This window comes from Paraphaeosphaeria sporulosa (genome assembly GCF_001642045.1).
Source record: "Paraphaeosphaeria sporulosa strain AP3s5-JAC2a unplaced genomic scaffold CC84scaffold_8, whole genome shotgun sequence".
Lineage (NCBI taxonomy): Eukaryota > Fungi > Ascomycota > Dothideomycetes > Pleosporales > Didymosphaeriaceae > Paraphaeosphaeria > Paraphaeosphaeria sporulosa.
In genome coordinates this window covers 1,875,490-1,900,417 of record NW_017253367.1, presented here as the reverse complement: position 1 = coordinate 1,900,417, position 24,928 = coordinate 1,875,490, and the positions used below count along the sequence as shown (strand labels likewise).

General features: G+C 53.6%; 9 protein-coding genes across 9 annotated transcripts; 1 reads left to right on the top strand and 8 right to left on the bottom strand.

Moving 5' to 3' along the window:
• Positions 1-391: 391 nt before the first annotated feature.
• Positions 392-1,464, bottom strand: CC84DRAFT_1251437 (uncharacterized protein; the record flags this gene model as incomplete). The annotated part of the gene is made up of 2 exons (XM_018184331.1): positions 392-1,190; positions 1,254-1,464. The coding sequence occupies 2 exons, from the start codon at positions 1,462-1,464 to the stop codon at positions 415-417; spliced, it is 987 nt and encodes a 328-aa protein (XP_018033614.1). The 3' UTR covers positions 392-414.
• Positions 1,465-3,451: 1,987 nt separating this feature from the next.
• Positions 3,452-5,304, bottom strand: CC84DRAFT_1261842 (uncharacterized protein). The gene is made up of 4 exons (XM_018185102.1): positions 4,605-5,304; positions 4,379-4,550; positions 4,018-4,225; positions 3,452-3,960 (listed from the first exon to the last, which is right to left on the bottom strand). The coding sequence occupies exons 1-4, from the start codon at positions 4,866-4,868 to the stop codon at positions 3,585-3,587; spliced, it is 1,020 nt and encodes a 339-aa protein (XP_018033613.1). The 5' UTR covers positions 4,869-5,304; the 3' UTR covers positions 3,452-3,584.
• Positions 5,305-5,436: 132 nt separating this feature from the next.
• On the bottom strand, positions 5,437-6,334 carry CC84DRAFT_963765 (uncharacterized protein). The gene is made up of 2 exons (XM_018187982.1): positions 6,049-6,334; positions 5,437-5,928 (listed from the first exon to the last, which is right to left on the bottom strand). The coding sequence occupies exons 1-2, from the start codon at positions 6,231-6,233 to the stop codon at positions 5,493-5,495; spliced, it is 621 nt and encodes a 206-aa protein (XP_018033612.1). The 5' UTR covers positions 6,234-6,334; the 3' UTR covers positions 5,437-5,492.
• Positions 6,335-6,720: 386 nt separating this feature from the next.
• Positions 6,721-8,008, bottom strand: CC84DRAFT_1097396 (alpha/beta-hydrolase; the record flags this gene model as incomplete). Its single annotated transcript, XM_018174710.1, has 5 exons — positions 6,721-6,982; positions 7,038-7,231; positions 7,326-7,426; positions 7,525-7,628; positions 7,677-8,008. The coding sequence occupies 5 exons, from the start codon at positions 8,006-8,008 to the stop codon at positions 6,721-6,723; spliced, it is 993 nt and encodes a 330-aa protein (XP_018033611.1).
• Positions 8,009-8,210: 202 nt separating this feature from the next.
• On the bottom strand, positions 8,211-9,085 carry CC84DRAFT_1220126 (uncharacterized protein; the record flags this gene model as incomplete). The annotated part of the gene is made up of 5 exons (XM_018183139.1): positions 8,211-8,392; positions 8,453-8,669; positions 8,716-8,903; positions 8,969-8,987; positions 9,044-9,085. 5 exons carry the CDS (start codon positions 9,083-9,085, stop codon positions 8,211-8,213), a joined length of 648 nt encoding a protein of 215 aa, XP_018033610.1.
• A 635-nt stretch (positions 9,086-9,720) lies between these two features.
• CC84DRAFT_1251427 (uncharacterized protein) lies at positions 9,721-17,756 on the top strand (the record flags this gene model as incomplete). The annotated part of the gene is made up of 8 exons (XM_018184330.1): positions 9,721-9,978; positions 10,034-10,178; positions 10,233-10,501; positions 10,556-10,989; positions 11,040-11,367; positions 11,458-16,476; positions 16,537-16,857; positions 16,908-17,756. 8 exons carry the CDS (start codon positions 9,721-9,723, stop codon positions 17,754-17,756), a joined length of 7,623 nt encoding a protein of 2,540 aa, XP_018033609.1.
• A 1,031-nt stretch (positions 17,757-18,787) lies between these two features.
• Positions 18,788-21,425, bottom strand: CC84DRAFT_1207954 (dihydroxyacetone kinase). Its single transcript, XM_018182129.1, has 4 exons — positions 21,147-21,425; positions 20,477-21,081; positions 20,227-20,420; positions 18,788-20,176 (listed from the first exon to the last, which is right to left on the bottom strand). The coding sequence occupies exons 2-4, from the start codon at positions 20,946-20,948 to the stop codon at positions 19,076-19,078; spliced, it is 1,767 nt and encodes a 588-aa protein (XP_018033608.1). The 5' UTR covers positions 20,949-21,081; positions 21,147-21,425; the 3' UTR covers positions 18,788-19,075.
• Positions 21,426-21,816: 391 nt separating this feature from the next.
• On the bottom strand, positions 21,817-23,407 carry CC84DRAFT_1125552 (uncharacterized protein). The gene is made up of 2 exons (XM_018175722.1): positions 22,935-23,407; positions 21,817-22,874 (listed from the first exon to the last, which is right to left on the bottom strand). Exons 1-2 carry the CDS (start codon positions 23,167-23,169, stop codon positions 22,114-22,116), a joined length of 996 nt encoding a protein of 331 aa, XP_018033607.1. The 5' UTR covers positions 23,170-23,407; the 3' UTR covers positions 21,817-22,113.
• Positions 23,408-23,545: 138 nt separating this feature from the next.
• On the bottom strand, positions 23,546-24,469 carry CC84DRAFT_1166969 (uncharacterized protein). The gene has a single exon (XM_018179094.1). It carries the CDS (start codon positions 24,440-24,442, stop codon positions 23,711-23,713), a length of 732 nt encoding a protein of 243 aa, XP_018033606.1. The 5' UTR covers positions 24,443-24,469; the 3' UTR covers positions 23,546-23,710.
• Between the last annotated feature and the right edge of the window lie 459 nt (positions 24,470-24,928).

The window sequence follows — 24,928 nt, the reverse complement described above, 5'->3', positions numbered from 1 at the left end:
TGACCTCCGACTCGTTGCCAACGGACGTGGTGCTCATCTTCGGTGTTGAGATTTGTGTAGAAGTTCCTCAGCACATGGCACGAGCGATACTCTTTGGCTAAAAGAACCCGCACTGTGAAGTGGATCGTGTCGCATGTTGCTTGCAGCGGCTGCGCCATCTGGGTATCCAAATGCTTGTCTTCTCGTCCGTTTTCAACAACGGCTCCAACGTTCAACCCCCGTTGCGGCGTGGAACTGCTCGTCAGGCCGAGATCGTCTTTCGCACCCCTGATTCCTATACTGTGTTGCACCTTGTTCGTCAGATAGGACACACCCGGTTTACGAGGGCGCTGGCCGAATGGTTGCCACATCAGCGTGAATGAGTTGGCAATTCTTCCTGACTGATGTTTAGACTTGAATTTGGATGTTGATTCATCAGAAATTACACTGACCTGCTTCACCTTTATATGCCCACGTTTCCTTGACATTCTTGACAGCGAATTCAACGCCTGCTGTCTTGAGAGAGAATCCAACTTCGTTGGTCTCGGTGGTTATCTCCCTGGTCACTAGAAAATTAATCAGGTCAGTCACATCGAATGCAAGTGATGTGAAGTGTTGAAATTGCGCAACCATCCAGACCAACGCCACATTTGCTAACCCAGCATCCTCGTACCCACCCCCTACGTCTGCATGGGCTCCCAGGAACCAGCATTGCCGAAGCGTGGTGCTGTCACCGGGCTCGGACCACGGTACCGGCCAGAAGGCGGATCTACGTTCGTTGAGTGCCATGGCGTGAAATGCGTGCTCTACACATGGCGGAATTCTGTTGTCTACGTGACCTAGCCTCCTGGGAGGCGGCTGAGGCAGCCAAGCTGGCAGTTGTACGCCGATTGCGCTCACCGTGTCCCAAACACCACACGCTTTGATCTTGATGCCAATTTTCGTCAGCCCTGCTTTATCTAGACGCTCCACGAAGGCTTTCAAAGCAGTGCCAGAATCGGCCTGCTGATTCTTCCACAGGCCGTACGCATCGTATAGTCCCGATAGTCCAGGCTTCGTAAGGATGCCGATACTATCTATGAGCGAAGCGACGCAGCGGACGGTGAACGCGCCCCTGGAAAACCCAACCAGGTATATCTCATCGGTACAGTCTTTATGGTTGAAGTTCTGGCAGAGGAAGTTGTAGGCATTACGCACGTTCGCACCGAGACCTGTATGTCCAGGCTTCAGAATGCGCCGATTTGGCCAGCGACCTGCAAACGGCGGGAACTTACCTCGACCAACTGCTCCATCGATGCTATTGCTGATTTTTGAGGTGCCGGCACCTACGCCAGTGTGATAATACACGATCTGTAACACGCCATCTGCAGCCCGCTCCTCAATAATCCGGGAGAAGCGGGCTACGTTTGTCAATGGGTTGTTCGTACTGACGCTGTCGTTCCATGTGCCATCGCAACATAGAATGAGGCGCTTGATTTGCGTCATGGTTACACTAGAACAAAGGTTTAAGATTATGTAAGGCAAATATATTCTCTATCGAAAAGCTCAACGTCAACGATCAGGCTGGTCCCTCACCAGGCTGGACTCCCACCTTCACGTGCTGTCGTGCCAGCGCACGGACAGTCTGTGCCCGGCTGCGCTAGCACTAGCGCGCCCACAGCCTATTAAAACGCGCCCTCCCCCGTTCCCTCTTCTCTTCCTTAGCTCTCTTTGCCTTTTGGCTTAGATCAAGTGTAGTATCTGTTCTTTTCAGTTTAATCTCTGAAAGTGAGTTCTCTACTGTTCTTAACTGTCAGTTGCATGGAATGCTAACAGCGACGCAGCGAGACTACGGTCTCATTCAAGATTATTCCCATTTTTGCACCTCGGCCTCCTCTCACTGGGCTTGCTCACAGTTGAGGTCACAGTGTCGCCAGTGTACGCAGCTGTTCAATCCCATTCACTCGGTTTTGCTAATGTACGCTCAGATAGCACTACCTCTGGCTGACGCGAACTTCATTTTCATTGAGTTTCGCAGCGTTGCTGTCTACTCGAGGAAGAATTGATCACTCCTTCGTCGGTCACCACCCTGATGCGTATTTTACACAGGTCGCCATCGCCGAAAAATTACTACTATACCCGTTTGAGATAGGTAAGGTACGTAGCTATATGAAAAACTTGAGTGTTTAGGAATGTTCTGCATATAAAATAATAGTAATCTACTTTCTACAGTAACCTTGCAGTGTCATTGCAGTTGATAGGTAACAAGTCCCCTGGCGTTGCCCCATCGCAATTTCTAAGCGTAGTATCTGCTCCGTTCGCAACTAACCATTTAATGGCGGACATCTCTTTATAATCGTTCCTGTGTCGTGCATATAAGGCCATTCTTTAAGCGCCCACGTGGGGTTTTCAGAGGCGCTAATAGCGGTTCCTTAATTAGTTAATGCATCTGCACGAGCAGGCAACATACTCTTAGCCGCGCCAAAAACGAAGGGATTGCGCGCGTATTTAGCTAATGCTTCCGACTTCACTTGATCAGGTTCAAAGCCTATGAACATCGTTCCTGCCCAGTCATCCATGAATTCATTGGATTCAAAAAGAGTACCAAAGGTATGGTACCCTGGGTTAATTGCAACAAAATCATCAGCCATTGTTTTCGTGCCCTTGGTATAGAAAACAATCTTGTCCTGCGGGATGTCATTGCCTTTGCCGTCTTTAGCCATGTTCTCAAGCCACTGCAAGTACTTTGCTGGATCTGTAGCATCCGCTGAGGTGAAAGCTCGTTTGAATAACGGCTAAAGAGGCTAGTGCGCTTCGTCCTTCCGCATTAGCCAAGAAGCAGGCCTGGATCATCCTGGCGCAGCAGGCGTAATCGGACCTGCGTTAATCTCACTGTGAAACTTACACAGCATGTGGGGTGACTAAGCCTCCAGTCTTACGGTCCCACGCGTACTCAGCAACTGAGTTTCGGGAATCCATATCTGAGCAGCACAGCTAGCGCTACAACCACCGACGCAACTTTTGGTTCTTCTAAAATTAATTTACAGACAATGATAATTTAATGTAACTGCAACATGTTATCCTTTCTTAAGGTATCACCGCAGCAGTGTCGCCAGAGTCCGCACGACTCCTGGTCGACGCGGCAAACCTTTTTCATTGAGCTGGCTTGGCGGTGCTGAGCACTTGAGGAAGAAGTTGGTCGAATGGCGGTTGAGATGTCGGCGGCTCAATGGTGGGTAATGTGTTCGTGTATCTAGAGGTACTACGGGTACTATTACAAACAGACCAATGCCAACGTTCCTCATTAAGCTACGCAGCGCTGCTATATGCTCGAGGAAGACTTTAATGACTTCTCGCCTGCGTAGACCCAGTCGGAGCATTAAGAGAGATGCCAGCCATTTCATACCGCCCTTAGCCTTTTGCCTTATTGAGTTCATAATAGAAAACGATGACGGTCTAGCGGCAATAAATTGAAAGCTTCCCAGTGGTATTTGGTCAACTTTGACTCCTAAGAACGTTCTCCCATTGGTATCGTAATAAATAACAAGAACGCCTGCCTACGTTTATGGTATGGTATGCTACAACGACGCCGCCCAGCCACAACCCAATCAAACTATCGATACAACCTACACACGGTCTGCCCCTCTCGGCAGTCCGACTAGCTGTACCTCTTCCAAGCTTCCGAATTTCTCGTATTTCTTGTAGCCACCACCACTCCCGATGGTCCCATTGCTCAAACCGTTGCCTCCAGTAGAGTTCGAGTTTCCGCTCTTCCCTGCGCTTTTTGCTGCGGAACTGCCACGCGAGCTGAACAGCTTGCTTCCATGCGAAGAAAGGAACGCAGCAGACCGGACAATGAGAGGGCGGTAGGTGGGCAGGCACGCGCAGAGAATAGCGATACCGGAGTGAACATCGAGCCATAACATGTCGAGGACGAAGTCGATAGCCTGGACGCCAGCCTCAGCAGACTTGAGGATGCGGACGATCCCAGTGATGACGACCCTTTCCGTATGTCAGCGAACAACTCCGTCGCAACGAGAGAAAGAGGTGGGGACTCACAGCCCTCCGAGAAGGAAGATGAACGAGAGCTCTGCTTTGCGCGGCCACGGAAGCTTGAGGCGCGACACGTAGAACAGCGGCAGCGCAAGAACACACACATCCAGGACCAGCTCGACGCTGCACATAACAATGAAGAAGGTGCTGTAGAAGAAGCATTTCTCCGGAATCAAAAGAGGTGCCTCCCAGAGCACGCTGGGGGGAGAACACACTGCATGGGTCAGCGCAGTACGGGCCAAAGTCCTATAATTATGTAATGCGGGTGTGAAACATGCAGAGACGCCTGATGCACGACATTGCCAAGACGTGTACAACCTTCATGGAACGACCGCGAGCAAAGCTGAAGAACGAGGTAATCACTTACTCGCTGTTTCCGCAGCAAAGGCAGGAATAACCCACAGAGCATGGGCAACCATCAAAATTGTAGTCAAGAGCTTGAAGCTCTGGACCGGAAAAAGTCGTCGGTAAAGGAAAAGAATCGACATATTTGTGAAGAAGATCACAGGGAAATAGAACTCTCCAGCGATGTAGACGGCCTGAGATAGCGGTAAGTCTCATTCTTGATGGCGGACATGTGGTGGCATGCTTACGCGCAGGTAGGTCGTCAAATGCGGATCCATCAGACTCTTCATCTTTCGTCCCTCGACGATGCCATGGACCTGGACACCATATTGCGCAAAGTACAGGCCCAGCGCCGTGATGATACACGCTTCACCCCAGCCATACTTCGCCTTTGTGCTCCAATTTGTAATCAGACGCAGTACCACGCCGACGGTGGTCAGTACGGCAAAGAACGAAGCAACGACGATGGTAGTGCCGCCGTGCGCGAGAAGCGATGTGAGCATGTCCTGCATTGTGGATATTGGGAGCTTCGGCCCCACTCTCTGGAAGAAGGTGGTCTCTCAGAAAAACAAATGGACAAGACCGTGCGGCCGACAAGTCAAATGCCACAGGTCACAAAATGGAGAGACCGGATGATGCGCAGCGAAAAATTTCCGAGCGCCTTGCGTATTCTCAGAAATACGGGTGACCAGTAGAATATTAAGGCTTTGTACGAGGCTGAGGAGTCGTATCGGAGACCTGATCCGGTCGGATATGAGCCTTGCCTATGGTAGGGTGCTAATCGTGCGACAATTCAGAGCGTTTGCATGTCCGACGCAACCCACGAGATAGAATCCGGTCGCTAGACCCGAGAGGTGCTGATCTCAAGCCTCCAAGATACACGGCAATCCTGCTCTAGCAGGGGTTGCGCTGGGTGTGAGAGGGTCCTGGAACGGGCCTCGGGACGAAGATGGTCTGGGGCGGCGAACCACGTAATTCGATGGTACCAGTCCGATCTTGGAGATTTGTAGGGAAATTCCGATAAACAAAGGCTAGGGTGATTGGCTAAGGACATCAAGGACCACTGCACGGCAGTTTGTGGCACGAATCAGCCTCGTTGGCGACTACGGGAGGAGCTAGTTTACCGTCATACCCGCTCATGCCGTTGCCGTTGCCGTCGCTGGCGCTGGCACGGCCCCGGCATTCAACACCATGGCGATGTAAGCATATGAGCTAATTAGAAAGACCAACACAGCACTCTCTTCTTGCCCAAAATAGCGTCTAACCTGGCTCCAAATCTCCTCACTTACCGGTCCCTTCCCACTAACCATCGCTAGAGCAAGCCGATAAGCAGTAATTTCCGCATCAGCAAGACCTTGTATGGGATCTCGTCCTGCTAGAGCACTTGCCACTTGTTCATCGCTTAGTCCACAAAGCTTCGCAAGACGCGCGTGTGCATAGTTTTCGTATGCAGCTTGGAAGTGGCCCCCAACCGCAAGAATAGCAATTTCTTTCACACGTATGGGTAGTCGCTGATCGGTACCGACTTTGATTGCGTGGTCAAAGAACGCAGTGCCAATAGTCGGGGCGTACCTGTTTCTCAAGCACGCTTAGCGGTCATTGGGCTTACATATGCAAAGGCCCCGCAACTAAGAACGGGCATAGTGGCGCAATGCCATGGCTGCGAGGTCACACCACATGTGACAGACTTACAGCATGGAAGTGTAGGGTCCTATCAGGCTTCCCTCGCCGTCGGCCCACGCGAAAGGTGGGTTATCTCCAAAAACGTACTGGGAGACTGAAGTGACATGGTCGTGTACGGGCTTCTGGGCTGCGGACAACGAGGCGGGAGGGACAGTGGGAAAGCGGGTTGCGGCAGGAATCCGTTCGGAATCCATATTGAGAATCGCCTTGAATGAATGATGGCCTAATATTGTGAAATCAGCGAGGTTTTATAGCCTAAAATGTCCGAGGCGGTTTGGGTGAAGCCTGCGAATGAGTGCGCGGCTCACAATGCCTGTCAACTCGTACGCTGTGTGCAGCATTGGCATGCATCGGAAATACCAAACCCCTGCAAAAACATGGTAACCAAAGACCATAGGATCAGCATCCCTGTATCAACCAGTGGAGCATGAAACGGATCGGCAAGCGCTGCACTAATTTCACGGTGACACGTGGGCGTTGATTTTCGACACTGGCATTGTGGAAGCGGATTGTTCAACGGGAACATTGCGACATCCCAGTGAGAGGTCTGTAATCTGGCTAAAAATGGCAATTGGGAAGTTGGCAATCGATTTCAGAGTACACAGGCGTTGATCCCCGCAATCTGAGGTAAGAAAGTGGTAGGTCGAAGTGCAACTTCCAGAGACAGCCCCGTGGGGTCGCTTAGAGCTTTTCTACAAAAGCCTTCAAGATCTCTAACAATTCGTCCTTCTTCTCAAGTTGAATCCAGTGACCACTTCCTTGCACGACCTCAAGCTTGACATCTGTCAATTTGCCGCTCTGCGCGATCTGTCCAGCAACCTCAGCACGAGTAATGTAATCCTGGTCCGAGTTAACAAAGAGGGTCGGTAGGCTGACTATCTTACGATCGTCGGGGACGGCAGCTTCATCTTCGGCGTTCAACCCTCGAATGGTGACCTTGTACCTAAGGGGCCAAGGAGTCAGCTGTAGCTCACATTGCTTTAGATGTGGTTTAGTACCAATTGAAGGGTCCAGAAAAGCCCTTATCACCGATGATCTTGTTGTGTGCAGCGACTTCGGCTTCGGAAAACCAACTGGGAGGCTCCGAAACTTTTCCGGAGGAGATCCATGCTTCCGCTGCCCCATAAGGGCAGAGGTTTTCGCGATGCTGGTCTGGAGTGGTTGGATACAGTAACGACGTGAGCGATGCATTCTAGAGGCGCGTGAGCCAAGCCAGGGGCGTTTCGATACCACATCAATAAATTCTCGACTCGATGTTGGTGAGGGATGGAACCTGATGCACTTACGTTTTTATCACAAATGTCCGCAGCATCGTCTCGATTGAAGAACGGCCAGTATCCGAACACTGGATAACCAAAAACCTGTTCGGTAAGGCCGTTGATGGCATCTTCCAAACGTCAGCATGTGAGATTTGCATCGGACAAGTCCGTTCGGGCTCAAGGAGGGGAAATGCAACGAATTCTCTGTTGCGGCTCAGCGACCTACCCAAATTGAACTGGCCAGGTTCCATGTACGGTACCGAGAGGAAGACTAACCCCTTCAAGCGCTCAGGGTAGTAGTTGTAAATGCGAGAAAGCAACCCCGAGCCCCTGTCGGAGGATCAGCAAATTGCTTCGACGAGCTTTCAAGGGGCGCACCAGTCGTGCGAGACGCCAACCACGGGCGCTACGCCCTCTTCTCTCAGAATCTCGGCGACATGGCCAGCTTGCGTCTTGAACTTGTACTTTTCCAGCTCCGGGGGTGAATCTGTTCCTCCGTAGCCAAGGAGATCTGGAGCAATCACGCCATGACCGAGTTGCGTCAGACTTTGAATTTGATGGCGCCAGTCGTAGCTCGAACTGGGGAAGCCGTGGAGGAGAAGAAATGTAGCCTTGGAAGGATTTTCTGCAGCAACAGACACATAGGTATATGTCGTACCGTCAGAGGTCTTGAAGGACTTGGACTTGTCAGGAAACTGCTGAAGGGCCATAGTGAAGGGTGTGAATCCAGCAGAAACAGGGAAAGACGGGTAGCTCTTGGATATATACAAAGTCGAATTGAGGGTCCGAAGCGACGCAGCCAAGGCAACCCTTTTGAGCCCGTGAGGTTAGGAAGGTGCGGCCTGGCGTGACGAGACGCCGGCGGCGTGGTTCTGCCTGGGGCTCTACTTTCTCACTATTGTGTTGTGCCTCTCACTTCCTCCCCACAAGCCGACGGATGCTTTGCACGACCTCCTGCACAGCCTTGTCCATGCCCGAGCCAGGGAGCTCGTGCGCTCCTGGGTGCCAGATCACGGGACCCCTGTTCTCAGCATCGCACTGCTCGTAGAGCATCTTGTTGCGCTCGGGGTTCGTGACATCCTTCACCCCCCACACTGTTCGCAAGCCACACGATCAGCCATTGAGCCGTGCCGTCAAGGGCCGGCTAGACTTACCGTGCGCTGTGGGCACGCGCAGAGCCCCTTCCTCGGAGCGAGGGTCCAGGTCTCGGGCCTCTCCGCGTGCGAGACCCGCAAGGCTTTGCGCGGGCTCGCCAGAAAAGAAGACTATGCCTTTTACTGGAATGTGCTGCAGCTGTTGCGCCCGATAACACCATGTTGCAGCGAGGCTGCACCCCTGCGAGAACGCCAAGATGGCGTCAAACGGCCCGTCCTGCCTAAGTCAGATTACGCGCGGGAGGGGCGGGTAATGCCGATACCTGGTCCAGGTAGCCTTGCAAATCATCCACGGCCTTCAAGATTGTGTCGGCTGATCCAGGCACAAAGTAGACGAAGAAATTGTCTCCTGGCCTCACAAGCGACTCGATGCCTGGGGCTCTGAGCGCCGGAATGGAGCCTTCAACGAACTCGAACGAAGTCTGAAGTCCAAGCTCATAGCGGATCGCAGCTACCGGGAAGCGCGGGTAAGCAAAGCTTGGAGTATCAGGGATTCACTTGTCGGCTCGGGAATACCTGTCTGCAGCTCGAAGATCTATACAATATTAGAAGTCGTTGGTCGTTGAGCGTTGAACAAAGACCCAGACGGACCTGATTGTTGGTACCGCCTCCATGTAACATCAAGAAGCGCATTTTGAGAGTCTTCGGTTGTCTCGGGAATGGATGAATATGCGATCGATTCCACAGCTTTGTATGCTTTGCTACAAGATCCCTTAAATATTCTTTACGTACCATCCCATCGTTGATCCTAGCCAAGTCTCCTCACTGCCTGCTTAGCATGGCGGGAACGGCACGCAGTAGCGCTGTACCCGCGCCCCCTAGTCGCAGTCAGCACTGATTCTTTACTAACGAAGAGAGGCAATACAAGGGCTTGGACGCCGAAACTAAGTCGCTAAAACCCAAGAAGGCAACCTGGCCCGGAATTGTGGGGTGGATCAAAGCGACAGTAGGGAGGAAAAGATGTCACATCTATCGCACTTCTTAAGTCGAGACGACGGACAGCAGACCCTGGGAGGTATTGAAGCGGGATTTGCTACGTCGGCATCGGCAGCGCACTTGCTCGATTGACGCGCGGACGCTTTCCATATAGAGCCGCGTACTGCGGCCACGCCGCAATTGTGCCTCGGGTACCCGCTTTCTCTGCAAGCATCTCATAGGTCTCAATTGCATATGATTTAATTTACCATGCGCTTCAATCAATAAGTGGAGTTACTGCCCTCCCAGACTATCAGTGAATCCAGTACTTCGATTCAGCACTTCCTATCGTGATGCCTTATGTTGAGACGCCGCCCGAAAGAACCTCTGAGAATGGGGATTACGGCCACGAGCTCGACGACGTCGTAGATGGCGGGCTTATTGAGCCAATTGCGATCATTGGCTTTTCGCTCAAGGCCCCTGGAGATGCATCCACGGCGGATGCATTCTGGGACATGCTTGTTGAGGGACGGTCTGGAGCATCAGATTTTCCTAGAGAACGCATCAACATAGAGTCTTTCTCCCAAGATGGGATACACAGGAGTGGGGATGTGAGTGGGAAGCATCATATTGCTCCCCGTACGCGGTATTGACGATGTCAACCAGATACCAATGCGCCGCGGGCATTTTATCAAAGATGACATACAAGCGTTCGACGCTGGTTTCTTTTCCATTTCACATACAGAAGCCCGGGCCATGGACCCTATGCAAAGGCTGTTGTTAGAGACCGCTTACCACGGTTTCGAGAACGGTAAGCGCACACTTCCTGCAACGAAGAACTCCAGTCCATATCTAATTCGATCAGCTGGTATACCCATGCATGATTTGGTTGGGTCCAATACTTCGGTATACACTGGATGCTTTACAACGGATTACTTGATCCAATTGACCAAAGACCCTCTTGCTATTCCAACATATGCAGCCACTGGCACAGGGGCATCTATTCTCGCCAATCGAATCAGTTGGTTCTTCGACCTCAAAGGCCCTAGCGTTAATATGGACTCTGCATGCTCAAGTAGTGGTATGGCGTTGGATCTAGCCTGCGAAAATCTCCGCAATGGATCTACCAGGATGGTAAGACACCTATCCTTCTATCCTCCAAAGAGACGGTATACTAACTACCACCAGAGCCTTGTCGGGGGCTGCAACCTTACCTTCTCCGCCGAGTATTTTACTATGCTCACCAACCTAAATATGCTGTCTAAAGACGGTCAGTCACACAGCTTTGACTCTCGAGCTAATGGATATGCAAGAGGTGAAGGCTTTGGCACAGTCGTGCTAAAGCGAATGAGCGACGCCATCGCAGACGGTGATACAATCCGAGCCGTCATACGATCGACAGGATGTAATCATGATGGCAAGACTCCCGGTATCACACAGCCAAGCAGCGAAGCCCAAGAGCAGCTCGTGCGGGAGACATATCGAAAGGGCGGTCTCTCGATGATTCCCACGCGCTTCTGCGAAACACATGGAACAGGCACCTCCTTGGGTGATCCCATCGAGTCTATGGCACTTGGACGAGCTTTTCAAGATGCCAGGTCGCCAGCCGATCCACTGATCCTGTAAGGTTGCCAAGGCAGCATATGACTCGTGCATTCACTCACCGAGGCAGGGGTGCGCTGAAAAGCAATATTGGCCATCTAGAAGGGGCGAGCGGCATCGCTGGTCTGATAAAGGCGGTTATGGTCCTGGAAAATGGACTAATACCGCCGAATTATGACTTTGAAAGTCTCAATCCAAAGATCGACGCCGAGTATCTTGGGATCCAGATTCCTGAGCGGGTTATGGCATGGCCATCAAATGGTTTGCGGAGAGCTTCCGTCAATTCATTCGGGTTTGGCGGTTCCAACAGCCACGTGGTCCTGGATGATGCATATAATTATCTGCGGCTGCGTGGCTTACATGCAAACCATCGAACTGTAGTTCGTCCTTCCATACTCGTCAACGGCCTCAAAGACGGTGCGCAAAACCACAATCGCTTCTCGCATAGCAACGATGGGCTTTCTAATGGCAACACCAATGGATCAAAGGCAGAAGTCGAACCTGAGATACCTAGGTCACTTTTCTTCTCTGCAGATACCGGGGAAGCTTTGGAGCGCGTGTTATCGACTTACCAGGGTTGTTTCACAGAGCGCGAGTTTCACATCGGCGATCTAGCGTACACGCTTGACAGCAGACGATCACACCTTCCATGGCGGTCATGCCTGACAGTCACGAGTCCCGAGGACTTGATGAAACTCAGCTCGCGGTCATCAGTCCCTCGCAAAGTGCAAGACAAGAAGCCTCGTCTAGGCTTTGTTTTCACGGGTCAAGGCGCGCAGTGGTTTGGCATGGGCCGCGAATTGATGTCATACCCGACGTTTGCAGAGAGCGTGAAAAGATCGGACAAGCACCTCAAGAGCATCGGATGTCCTTGGTCTACCACTACGATGTTCGCCAGTACCACAAGGCTGGGACTCGACGACCCTGTCCGCTCGCAAACACTATGTACAGTCTTACAAGTCGCGTTGGTTGATCTCCTGGCCCATTGCGGCGTGAAGCCGTCCGCGGTCGTGGGTCACTCTTCCGGAGAAATCGCCGCCGCGTATGCCGCGGGCGCCATTTCAAGAGAGGCGGCGTGGTCGCTGGCGTACATGCGTGGGTATCATGCGCAGACACTGCCATCTCGGACAGATTATCGCGGCAGCATGATCGCCGTCGGTCTTTCAGAAGAAGATGCACGTCCTTATCTCGAGGAGGTCATTCGATCTAATGCTTCACCTTGGGCATTGCGTGTAGCTTGCTACAACAGTCCGCGTAGCATAACCGTATCCGGACCAAGCGATCAGGTGGATAACCTCGAGACGATTCTGGATGAAGCTTCGGTCTTTAATCGCGTTCTACGGGTTCCGGTGGCCTACCACTCACCACAAATGGAAGTCATTGCGGCCGAATATGGCGATTCTATTGGTGCGATGCAGGTCCAGGAGCTGCGCATCCCAATGGTGTCTTCGGTCACGGGAATGATAGCCACTGCAAAGCAATTACAACGAGCACAGTACTGGGTCGACAACATGGTCTCCGCAGTTCGTTTTGATGAAGCTGTTGAGGCCTTAACCGCTGTCTCACCCAAAACATTGACCAAGAAGCTTGACAGAAGCCACCTCATGATGCCTGCAGTAGACCTGCTCGTGGAGATTGGGCCGCATACAGCTCTAAAAGGGCCAGTCCTGGACATATTGAAGAAGACACCCAGAGCCTCAGAAGTGGATTACGACTTCGCTATTTCCCGCAATGTGTCTGCAGCTGAGACCGTACATCATCTCATCGGGCGGTTACACTGCAAAGGCCTCGATGTAGACTTGAGACAGATCAACGATCCTATTGGCACTCCGCGAGCGGTCCTCACAAATTTACCAGCATATCCATTCGACAAGTCCCAGACATTCTGGTATGAGAGCCGGATGAATAAGGATTATCGCCTCAAGGAACACGGCCATCAGGAATTCCTAGGTTCACGATCCCTGGACTGGTGCTCGCTCGCTCCGCAGTGGCGGTACTTCATCCGCACCAAGGAGCTTCCCTGGACAGAAGATCACAAGATCAACGGCGCTACCTTGTACCCTGCTTCCGGTATGATCGTGATGGCTGCCGAAGCAGCTCGCCAGATGGTCGCACCCACCGGCGAGATTAAGGGTTACCAGCTCCGAAACGTCACGTTTTCCACAGCTCTGAATATTCCACCATCAAGAGGAGAGCTTGAAGCACGTATCGGTCTGCGGCCCTCGGGTAACATTGAGCATGCGTTTGAATTTATCCTATACTCCGTGCAAAGCAACAATGGATGGGTTGAAAACTCCAGAGGCGAGATTCAAGTCTATCTCAAGGCCGCTGGGGACCTTTCCGATGCGCTCCCAGGCCTAGATGCATCCCAGGCATCCCTGACTTGCGATGAGAGCCTTGACACCGAATCTTTCTATCAGTATCTCTGGGAGATGGGCTACGGATACGGTCCAGCATTTCAGCTTGTTCAGGACATCCACCACGACTCGAAGTACGGAAAGGTCCTAGGCCACATCAAGCCGTTGGTGACAACCGTAAGTAAAGACTCGATTGTACATCCTGCGACGCTTGACGCGATAATGCATCTTGAATTCGCAATTCTCTTCAAAGCCGGCACAGATCGCCCTGGAACTTTCATCCCCACCAAGATCGACAACCTCTGGATGTCTGACAAGGGGTTAAATGTTCAAGATTCCCTTGTCACTGCAGTCACCACAGTGCAAAGTCGCACTCAGCGACACGCTAGAGGCTCGTGCCAGGTATTCAGCCCGGATTTTGGCCAGACTCTTCTACGGGCAGAAGGGATCGAGCTCACCATGGTCGCATCATCAAACAACAAGAGCCTGGTGCAACCTGGCTCCGAGCATGTCTTGAGCTACGTTTGTTCGGAAGTCGATGTTGACATGCTGAATGCCGAGCAGCTCAAGGCTTACCTTGCAAAAACATTCCCGACAGAGTACGATCCAGTTGTGAAGCGCAAGGCGATTCGAGACTTCGTCCTGCTCTCGCTACAGAATTTAGACTCGCGCTTAGCATCCCTGAATTTATCGCCGTCGACACCGCACGGGCGCGCCTACGTGGAATGGGCCAAGTCGCTGTGGCAGCGCCCGGACATCGTTCTCCCAGACGCAAGCCTGTCAGAACTGGAGGAAGAAGTTCTTAAACATGGTACAGAAGGTCGTATGATAGTGGAAGTCAACAAAGGCCTCCTTGACATAGTGCTCGATCACCGACCGCCGCATGAGCTCCTCTTCGGACCGGATCGCCTTCTTCCCCTGTACTACGAGGAGAAAGCGAAAAAGGAAGTCTACTTTAGGCGTCTCGTCCACTATGTCTCCCTGCTCGCACACAAGCGGCCAAATCTGAGAATCTTGGAGATTGGTGGTGGAACAGGAACGTTTACTTCATACATTCTTGAGGCGTTGAGTGTACCAGGAGATGACGGATCGAAGCGCTTGCGGTGCATGAGTTATGACTTCACGGACATTGGTCCGGCTTTCATCGATCAGGCCAAAAGCAGATACGTCCAGTACGGCAGCAAGATGAAGTACAACATCCTCAACATCGAAGACGACCCAGAACGCCAGGGCTTCCGACCTGAGTCTTACGACATCATCATCGCCATCTCGGTGCTCCACGCTACTCGGAATCTGGGAGAGACTTTGGCAAACACACGTCGATTGCTCAAGCCTGGTGGTAGACTCTTGCTGCAGGAGCCAACCACGCCTGAAGACCCTTCCCACTTTTTCGTTTTTGGCGTCTTCCCCGGATGGTGGCTGGGTGTTGAAGAGTACCGCCGGCTGTGCCCTTTGGTGGATCAGCCGAAGTGGGATCTCTTGATGAAGGAGAATGGGTTTACAGGAACAGACATAGTGCTACGGGACTACGAGATGGACGACGCGCATCAGATGGACTTCCTCATCTGCCAGGCGGCTGCCAGTGATGTCGCAGCCAAACCTACCATCAAGCAAGCAGTCTCACTCATCGTGGATAGTGGGTCTGCAGCTCAACTTCGTGCGGCAGAGACCGTACGGAATACACTCCTCGCGACAACAGGTACAGAGAGCGAGATCGTCGCGCTGAGTGAGTTGATGACCGAGTCCGAGATCTTGATAAGCACGTGCATATCTCTGTTGGACTTTGATGGTCCTTTCATGACTAGCATGTCGGAACAGCAGTACGACGGCCTCCAGCAACTGCTCAAAAAGGCTAAGCTTTTGGTGTGGGTTTCTCGCGGCGGTGGCGACCAACCCCACCAACCAGGCTTTCAGATGATTGATGGCTTCGCACGATCGTTCCGACTGGAGGCTGCGTTTCTCAAGCTCGTACACCTGGCTTTGGAACCATCGGAAATCCTGACGGCGGACCAAGCAGATGCAATTGTTCAAGTGCTCGACGTGACTAATGCATCCGACAATTACGAGCATGAAGTCACCGAGAAAGGGGGCTACCTCCATGTACAACGTGTGGTGCCGCAGCCTGCACTGAGGCAGGAATTCCTATCCAGGATGCGCCCACAGCGTACAATCCAGCGCCAGGCCACCGCAGACTTGAGCGTACAACTGGATATTGATGTGCCGGCGCAGCTCGATACACTCGCTTTCACCACTACAGCGAATTTCAGTGGGCCGTTAGGTTTTGACGAAGTAGAGATCCAAGTCAGGGCCGTCGGTCTCAGCCATGAAGACCACCTCATCGCGATCGGACGTTCGGAAGCTCGTGCTTTCGGAAGGGATTGTGCGGGTGTAGTCACCCGCGTTGGTGAAGGGTGCAAGCTACAGCCAGGCCAGAGAGTTTGGATGTATGCTAGCGGAAGATGTGGCTCCACCGCGCGCTCATCAATGCATGCTGTGGTCTTCCTTCCTGAATCGATCTCCTTCGATCAGGCCTGCGCGCTTCCGAGCGATGTAGTCACCGCTGCACATGCTCTTCATGCCATTGCGAGGCTTGAAGTGAGCGATGCTGTACTGCTCGATTGCGCGGGTTCCCTTCTTCATAGTGCGTTGGTAACGAGCAACTCGCTGGGTCTGAACGTATTTGTCCTGGCGCATAGCCACAATGAAAAACTTGTGCTAGAACAGGAAACTGGGTTGCCCCCGAGCCACGTGCTAGTTCTCGGAACACCCTTCCAGCACCAGTTCAAAGCACTCAATGGAGGACAAGGAGCAGATGCTGTGATCAGTACACGGGCCGATCCCGCATGTGCAGATGTCCTATCGACCTTTGGGACGTACGTACACGTTGCCAACGATGGACAACTGCCTAAAATACCATTTTCGGCTAGCAATCTTACGTTCGTCAACCTGGATATCGCTGCGTTGGCGGAGGCTCGTCCTAGGCTTCTCCAGCCTAGTCTGCAAATTGCAGTCAACCTTGCTGCTGCAGTCAAGCAGGACGATGTTCATACCTATCCCGCGTCGGACCTGGGCAGAGCCTTTGAGAGGCTGGGTGAAGTTGAGCACGGCAAGAAAGTGATATTGACGTTCGGCTGCGACGATCGCATTTCGGTGAGTAAATGGAGCATTTCGTTCTCTCTCTCTCTCTGGCAAACTAACAAGTGTCGATAGACCAAAGTCCTGCAGACCGAGGCATATACCTTCGGTGCCGATGGCACGTATGTTCTTACGGGGGCTTTCGGTGGACTTGGTGTCCAGGTAGTCCGCTGGCTGGCAAGCAAGGGCGCGAAGTACATGATTCTTCTTTCACGCTCTGGCCCTCGAACTGAGCAGGCGCTGAAATTAGTTGCCGAGCTGCAAGCCATGGGCATCACTCTCGCGATGCCGACATGCAGCGTCACCGACGCTGAGGCAGTGAAGAAAGCGGTCCGTGACGGTCAAAAGGGCATGCCACCAATTCGGGGGTGCGTTCACTTGGCGATATCGGGCAAGGTAAGCATCAAAACCGATCTGTGCAAACGACATCGTTGACAATGTTGCAGGACAAATCCTTCGAATACATGTCGTACCCCGAGTGGGTGGACCGAACGTCAGCCAAGGTCCAGGGCACCGACAACATCTATGCCGCGCTCCCTTCGGATCTCGATTTCTTCATCATGACAGCCTCGGTAGGTGGCATGGCTGGTCTAATCTCCATGTGCGCCTACTCCGCTGGAAATGCGTACCAAGATAACTTCGCGCGTTATCTTTACGGCAAAGGGCAAAAGGCCATCGCCATGGATTACGGCGCTGCGCAGGACATCGGTATGCTTGCAGGCCAGGACCTCATGTACGACCGCCTCATCCAGACGGGGCAATACACCCCCGTTACTAGTCGCGAACTGGTGGCGCTGCTCGAGTACTACTGCGACCCCGCGGTGACGGTGAACTCGGTCGAGCAGGCCCAGCCCATCATTGGCATTGAGCCGCCCGGCCGGCGCATCGCTCAGGGCAAGGATGTGCCCGAGGGCATGAAGCACTCGCTGTGGCTCAACCTCTACGACATGGACGACTCCCTTGGCGCTGCCGACGCTGTGGATACAGGGACAAACGCGCGCTCCGCGAATCTCAAGGATAGCATTGACGCTGCAGCGAGCGTATCCGAAGCGGAGCACTTGATCGTTGATGCGCTGATCCAACGCGTTGCGAAGACCACGTCCATGCCGCCGGAAAAGATGGAGGCAGAGAGGCCGATTCACAGCTACGGGGTGGATTCGCTAACGGCGATAGATCTGCGGAATTGGATTGCGAGCGTATTTGAGTACGATATTGCGGTGTTTGAGATTCTGGGGGAGGCGACATTCAGGGGTGTGGGCGAGTCTATCGCGAGGAAGTTGAAGGAGGGCAAGTGATTCGTGATGGGTCCGCGCAAGGTCGACTTCGGGCGTTCAGTGGTGGTTCGATACCCTATCTAACCTAATTAGCATAGTTTCAAAGATGCGTGTTCTCACTGTCGCTCAAGGTTGAGGATTTTCTGGTCTCAACATGCCACTGTGTGTACAGCTGCGTAATGTCACGTATGCAACAACCGGCAATGAATAGAGATAGCGGATAGGAGATTCACTAAGCGTACTCGGTCATTGAATACGTGCGTAGCGAAATGCCAGAGTCCCTGGCCCCTATACGCAATCTTATTCTGCGTACAAGGTAGCAGCTTAGTTACAATCCCACAAAAGGAAGTCACGACAGACGCGAGCGACAATGCTGTCCGCACTCATCCTACTCTGCTGCCTCCCAGTGCAGGGTTTGTCGTTCAAGACTCGCGCAACTGATATCCAGCTGTTTCCCGCAGATGGATCAAAAAAAGTAAATCCGGACACTCAACTACGCTTGGCGTTCCCATCACCACCATTGATCAGTGCTCCCAGCTTGATTCGCGTATATGATGTCGCGTCCAACCACCTCGTTGATTTGCTGAATTTACACATCCCAACCTCGCCCAGTCCCTACGGCAATGGCTCCACCAAGGCAAACTACACCGATAAGATTAAAACTGGCGGCCACATGTCTTGAGCAAACTCGCATCTTAAACGAAAAAAGAAAGGTCTAGAGTAAGATTCCACGTGAAACCTACCTGATCACTAGTGTGCGTTCGCATTATCAGGTGAAAAGAAGCCGCCAAGATCACCAGTTGCTCGAGGCCTACTGCAGATCTTAAGAACACTCGCCCAAGCTGAGCTGAAAAAGAATGTCAAGAATGCCACTTATACACATCTACCAACTGGCGTCGAGCGATCCCAGTTATAAATGCAAAGTATGAAAGACGCGCTACTCTCTCATAAAAGTCTCGTATTAGGCAGTCCTATCTTATCATCCGGCCCCCGAGCAACGTGGAATCCATTGTAACTTCTATCAAAGTCCATCCAAGCTATCTCGTTCCAAACCTCTACTCACCGGTGCCCAAAAATCAATTTTTCTCGCTTGGTATCCAAAAGCCACTACTCCCCGTGTCCTCACCCACAGCACCAAACCCACCACCGATAAACAAACATGAACTTCACCGCCAATACCACCACCTTGAGGTGTGAGGTGTATGTCCTCAGCAAAGCGAGGCAGAAAGCTATGCTTTCCGCAGCACTCAGCAGGTCTGGTAGAAACGGTATTATATCATATCATATGCTCGACGACGCGCGAAAAACTTCGCTGCAAATAAGCACCACTGCGTACACTTTTAGTTGAACCCGTCCAGCAACCCCTTCAACCACACGCCTGCCGCGTACGCCCCCGGATCTGGGATCTTAGACCGCTCGCTCCCATCGTCACTGATATACGTTGCGCGCCCAAACTTGGCCTTCATATTCGCCGTCGCTGCCGCGCTGTCCTGCGCCACCTGTACCGCTTTGCTGAGATCCTTGCTCTCGGCAAGAGCGTTGATGAACGGGATCAGCACATCCATGACCGTCCTATCGCCCTCTCTTGCGCTGGTGTAGTTCTTGAGGTTCTCGAGGGCCTGTGCGGCGGCCTTGCTGCACGTGTCTACGCTCAGCTCGGCGTCGTTCTTGACCGTGGCGGCGGAAAGCGCGTTGATGAAAGCCGTCAGCAAGATGGACAGGATGGCGCCCAGCGAGCCACCCACGTCCTCGACGTTCTCGCCGATGTGCTCCAGCAGCGTGAGCAGCGGCGGCGGGGAGTCCGACAAGTTGGACAAAATGGCTTTGCACACGCCGGCGACCGCCTCGCCGCAGTCGCCGTCGCCCATCTGCAGGTCGTACTGCGTGATTGTGGGCTCGGCTTCGAGGCCGGCGTTGCACGCTGAGGTCAATGCCGCGATGAGAGACGCCGGCGTAGCGGGGCCCTTGTCGCTGTCCCCGCCTTCGTTGTGCGCGGCGTGAGCAGCCTGCCTTCGCGACTCCATCTCCTTGGACACTTCGACAGGGGCATAGTTGTTCTTGGGCCAGGCGGGTGCGTTGGTCGGGGCGTCGAGCAGCGCGAAGATCTCCTCGTCCGACACGCTCATGGCCTTGGCCATGCCGCTCATGTTGCCGAGCGTGATGCTGAAGCCCTGCCCGTTGAGCGACGTCTCCATGATGCCGGCGTAGATGCGCTGCGGGACGATGTTCCAATCCGACTTGAGGACCTGGAGGGCGAGGTTGGTTAGGGCTTCGAGCTCGAGGCCGGAGAGGCCGCCGAAGTTGTTGACGAGCATGACGACGTTGTCGGTGGGGCCAAAGGGTACGAAGGCGCGGTCGGTGTCAGAGGGATCGAGGAGGTATTTCAGCATCTGCTTGATGATGTCTGTCGCGGAGGGCATAGGGGAGATGTTCTTAAGGCCCTGAGTTGTATTAGAAGTGACGCTCACGTGCTGAGGCGCCCGAGACTTACAGGCTCGTTGTGGATGCCCATGCCAATCACGCACGTATTTTCCGGCACCTGCTCGAAGGCCTCGCGCCCGGGGACGTGGCAATGGTCCAGACTAGTTCCAATGGTGACGAGGTTGTCATTTCCCAGCTGCCCCATCTGTCTGCATTTCTCGAAGGCCCAGCCCTTTTGTGAGGCCGCGCCGATCAATTTTATGACTGGCACGCGTCAGTACGCTCCCACAGACAATTCTTTAAAGCACCCATGCACTCACCAAGTAGATTCCCGGCGAGCCCTCTCCGCCCAACCTTCCCGCTCTTTGCCCGCCCCAGCGCCGCATCCTCGGCCATACACACAACATCTACCTTATACCCCAGCGCCTGCCCCTTCTCCCTCGCGAGCCCAAAATGCAGCATATCCCCCGTATAATTCGTAATACACAGAATAATCCCCTCGTCGCTGGGCACATTCCGTATGCCGCTCATGATCTGCTTCGTACTCGGGCTCGCAAAGATGTCCCCGCAGATTGCCGCCGACAGCATGCCGTCGCCCACGTACCCCGACCACGCGGGTTCGTGGCCCGACCCGCCCCCCGATATGATGGTGACCTGGGAAGGCTTGTGCGCGGTGTTGTAGACGACGCGTTCTCTTGCGTCAAGGGCCATGTGCTTGTTGCGGGAGACGAGGGAGGTGAGGGCGTGGACGACGACGCCCTCCGGGCTGGAGAAGAAGTGTTTCCGCGACATGGTCGGCAATTGACTTGTGTGTGAGAGGGGGACTCTAGCTGCACTGCAATGCCCAGAGAGAGATGGCACCTAAAAGGTACTTTTTTTTTTGGCTATTGCGAGAGCCACCGGTTATTTGGGTTGGGCTTGGTGTCTTCGCAAAAGATCAATACACTGCATTGGCGGTTGCGCTATGGAAGCGAAAATGGGCATGCATACCGTACTTCAAGACGAGTCTATACAACGCGATGTTCTGGTCCGACAAATCTTGAGCAGGTGAGAAGAAGGAGGGAAAGCAGAGAGCAAGGATAAATAGCCAGCGAGCCACAGCAAGTGGCTCCTCGCCATATATAAAGCTCCCCGCGGCGCCCCGCCTTGCTCCCCCACCCCGCCTATACAAGCAGCGCTCGCGGCTCATTTCCCGTGCTGCCCTTCTGTCAACAGAACAGCAGCGTTTTCGTCGCCAAACTCAGGTAGCGAATGCCGTTGACTTTCCTGCATCCAGTATGTCGGGCGCGTCTCTAGCTCTGTCGCGTCGTGACAAAGTCGTAGTGTTGCGCCGGCTTTGCCTGTTTGGGGCATCCCGGTGGGGTTGCGGCTGGGGCTGGAGTGCGGAGGGCTCGTAGCCTTGGCTCGTGCCGACGCAGAGCCGTCCAGGCCCAGCTGTGTGGCTCGTGACGAGGTGTTCAAGTACCCTCTATATGTGCCGTGGCCCAAGGCGAAGCCACGTGTGAAAACCAAAGCTTCACGAGAGAACACGTCGGCTCGTCTCGAGGTATGGGCAGCTTTGGTATTCAATTGTGCTGGCCGTGGCAAGAACCTTCTCCATTGTTCGTTCCGTGTTGTGGATGGTCTGATTAATCTGTGTTCAAAGCCTGCGACGGCCCCAGCTGATGATACAGAGAATCGACTGTGTCTGGATTAAGAGTTATCTACTATGACTATATACATGCTATCAATATCGTCGGGCCATACCGAATACCTGTGGCAGTCCCGTAATTCAAGAACCGAACCCAGCTCCACCGCTTCTTACACCGCAAAGCCACTCTGCTTTCAGCATACACAGTCATGACGATGCGAGAAAGGGCCGCTCAACGCCAGAAACTCCGTGCCATGCAAACGTTACAACAGAACAAGTACTTCCAAATGGTCGAATAGAAGAAAACAAGATACGACGAATGGGCAATCAGTGTCCTACAGCCGAGTAGTGCGATGCCCGTGTGTACGGCTGCTGGTAGACCGAAGGGGTGTACTCGGACTCATTGTAGACGGTGCCTCGCTTGTCCTCCTCGGGCAGAAGCTCCTTGACCTCCCAGTTGTGTGCCTTGACGCCGACAGAGAACTCGAGGTCTTCACGGGTGATGGAGTCCCAATACTTATAGACCATCATCACGGCGAGCAAGTTGCAAATGGTGGCGAAAAACAGGCCGTCTAGGTAGTGCTGGACACCTTCACAGAGAGTGTCGCTGAAGACGTACAGGATCACCTGTCCGATGACAAAGAAGAAGACGCCAAAGGTGATGTCGCCCAGCGGCCAGCGGTCTTCGAGTGTTCCCACGACGAGGAGAATCTGGCTGCAAAGATAGACGAACAGCATGATGGCGTTGATAATGTAGGTGACAACGAAGACGCCGACAGGGTTCTCGTGGCTCAGGCCCGCCCAGTCCTTGAAGGTGAGCAGAGACACGGCGCCGGAAACAATGAACATGGCGAGCGAGCTAAAGCGCAACAGCCAGACGGACAGCGTCGTCCCATCCTCGTACAGCTGGAAGCCGACAAAGCCGTTGATCAACAGGCAGGTGCAGAGAGCCGAAACTAGTCCGTTCTGCGCTGCTGCAAAGTACGGGTACGAGGCGGAGCCGGGCGGGGTGACGCCGGCGTCGAGGACCAGGGAGATGACGGTCAGGGCCATGTAGATGTAGAAGAAGGACGTGATCTCCTTGCGGCCTGTGTGGCGTTAGCGCCTGCGCAGCTGAAGGCTCCTCGTGTTCCACACAGAAAACATACCGACAGCAGTGAACTTGGATCGCACGTGAATGATCATGACAACAGTCATGACGAGGGCGAGGATGTGCATGAAGTCGTTGGCGGCCTGGAAGATGAGCGTGTTGGCGAGCATGAGCGAGCGCGAGTAGCACTCGGCCTGGATGCCGCGGTTACCGCTGATGTTCTGGTGCCCGACCAGGGCGCACAGCGGTATCGATGCCTTCTTGCATATCGTCGTGAAGTCGCCGAAGCCCATCGTGTCGCGGGCGAGGAGGGCGGCGTTGGGGTCGGGTGGTTGTGGCCGGTCGAAGGCTGATCAACAGGAGGCGCAACGCAACGCGCGATGGCAATAGAAGAGTAGCGTGGAGTGGCGGTGGGTGGCCGAAGAGCGAGTGAAGCGTGCGCGCGGGTAACGAGTGACAGAACAACTATGCACGCTCGAAGGCTGGGAAGCGACGGCGGGGGAGTGGGTCGGTGAGGCTCGCGGTGGTTGTCAAGGAGACATGGTGTTTCAGGAGCGACGGACAACCAGGCGCACGGTCCGTGCGGCCCCGCGTACAAGGGTCCGCTTTTCCTGGTATTTTCGTCCCTCGTGCTCACAGACACCATTGTTGCTGTCCATAGCCAGCATTGATGCGGACAATTATTTGAGTATAACACAATCTGTCAAGCTTCTGAATGCCCACGGCTCTCTCTTCTTTCGCTGGAGCCGGTCGTATGCTCTTTAGAGCGCAGCCACCCACAATTCGCCCAGCCTCCTCGTGTGCAATACCCGGCGCAAACACCTACAACCCACCCTACAAGTTCCCTCCACTCAATCCCCTCCTCGGTACCGTAAACCCCCTTTCCCTTCCCTTCAATTTCTCAAATTCCTCCATAAGCCCACTCCTCCCACCCCGCTCAAACCTCTTCGCTTCGGTCGCCTTCTTCTCCCTCTCGGCCTCCGCCTCTTCTTCCCCCTTCTTCCTCTCTGCCTCTTCATCTACCGCCCTTTTCGTCTCCTCAACCTGCTCAATCTCCCGTAACAACCCCTCCACGCACTCCCCAAATCCCACCGCACTACTCGCCCGCACCCACGGTTTCGTCACCCGTCTCCCCTGCTCCTTGCGATCCACAAACACCGTGATTTTGTACGTGTGCAGGATACTGTCGGCGCTGTGGCAGCTGCAGTACTGCGAGCCGCAGACCGAGGGCTCCGAGACGGCGATGAGAACCTTCGCGGGTGTGAGGTCTGGGCGGACAGTTTTGAAGAGGTGGGATAGGGATGCTGGGGCGTTCTTAGTTTGGTAGGTGATAGGGCGGCATAAGAACTGGAGGACGTTACCGACGAGCGTGTCAAGCTGGTGGCCCGGTATGTGTCCGCTGAGAGCGAGGCGAAGGCGCTCATTCACAAAGGCGTGCATTGTTTCTGTCATTTCGTGTTTCGAGTATAAGGCTTCGAAGATGGGTCCAGTGTGCAGTTCTGTCGTGGTCAGAAGTTTCGAGTGCATAGTCGCAAAGGCACACTTGAGGGGAGGTCGAAATGACATAGCGAGGTTTAGTGCTATTCAATTCGCATGTGAGTTCTTTGTCGTAAATGTAAATGGACAGTTGTCGCGTTTGTAATATGACATCGGGGGATGAAGGGACAAACCACCACGCCTCATCTTTCTGGGGCGCAGCATCGTGATACCTGTCACGGCGACGTCATATGCCATCGGAATTGGTTTGTTTGCTCCGTAGCATTATGACTTGCGATTTTTGAAATGTGTTCGTAGTGTTGCCCACGTCAAGGACTGGCCTTGTGATGTTCCATCGAGATCCATGTTTCGAATGTTGGACCGAACTATACTTCATCTGTGTAACGACAGTGAAACCGCTGCGATATAGGCTCATTCTTCGACGCTGTACTAGTTTCAAACGCACGTTCAATTCGCGACTGGGTTGGCCTAGCCTGTGAAGTACGTTACGCCCAAGATCCGAACAGTGTCGTACGAGGATAACGCCCACGAACGCGCCAACTGGATCACATTACC

Bases quoted from the DNA above. Each gene is read 5' to 3' on its own strand.
- CC84DRAFT_963765 (XM_018187982.1), bottom strand. From the start codon at position 6,233: ATGGATTCCGAACGGATTCCTGCCGCAACCCGCTTTCCCACTGTCCCT. The intron at 5,929-6,048 runs GTAAGTCTGTCA...CTTGAGAAACAG, and splicing joins GGACCCTACACTTCCATGCT to GTACGCCCCGACTATTGGCA.
- CC84DRAFT_1166969 (XM_018179094.1), bottom strand. From the start codon at position 24,442: ATGTCATTTCGACCTCCCCTCAAGTGTGCCTTTGCGACTATGCACTCG.
- CC84DRAFT_1125552 (XM_018175722.1), bottom strand. From the start codon at position 23,169: ATGGGCTTCGGCGACTTCACGACGATATGCAAGAAGGCATCGATACCG. The intron at 22,875-22,934 runs GTATGTTTTCTG...AACGCCACACAG, and splicing joins ATCCAAGTTCACTGCTGTCG to GCCGCAAGGAGATCACGTCC.
- CC84DRAFT_1261842 (XM_018185102.1), bottom strand. From the start codon at position 4,868: ATGCAGGACATGCTCACATCGCTTCTCGCGCACGGCGGCACTACCATC. The intron at 4,226-4,378 runs GTAAGTGATTAC...TGACCCATGCAG, and splicing joins CTTTGCTGCGGAAACAGCGA to TGTGTTCTCCCCCCAGCGTG. The intron at 3,961-4,017 runs GTGAGTCCCCAC...ACATACGGAAAG, and splicing joins ATCTTCCTTCTCGGAGGGCT to GGTCGTCATCACTGGGATCG.
- CC84DRAFT_1207954 (XM_018182129.1), bottom strand. From the start codon at position 20,948: ATGTCGCGGAAACACTTCTTCTCCAGCCCGGAGGGCGTCGTCGTCCAC. The intron at 20,421-20,476 runs GTGAGTGCATGG...GACGCGTGCCAG, and splicing joins GCTCGCCGGGAATCTACTTG to TCATAAAATTGATCGGCGCG. The intron at 20,177-20,226 runs GTAAGTCTCGGG...AATACAACTCAG, and splicing joins TGGGCATCCACAACGAGCCT to GGCCTTAAGAACATCTCCCC.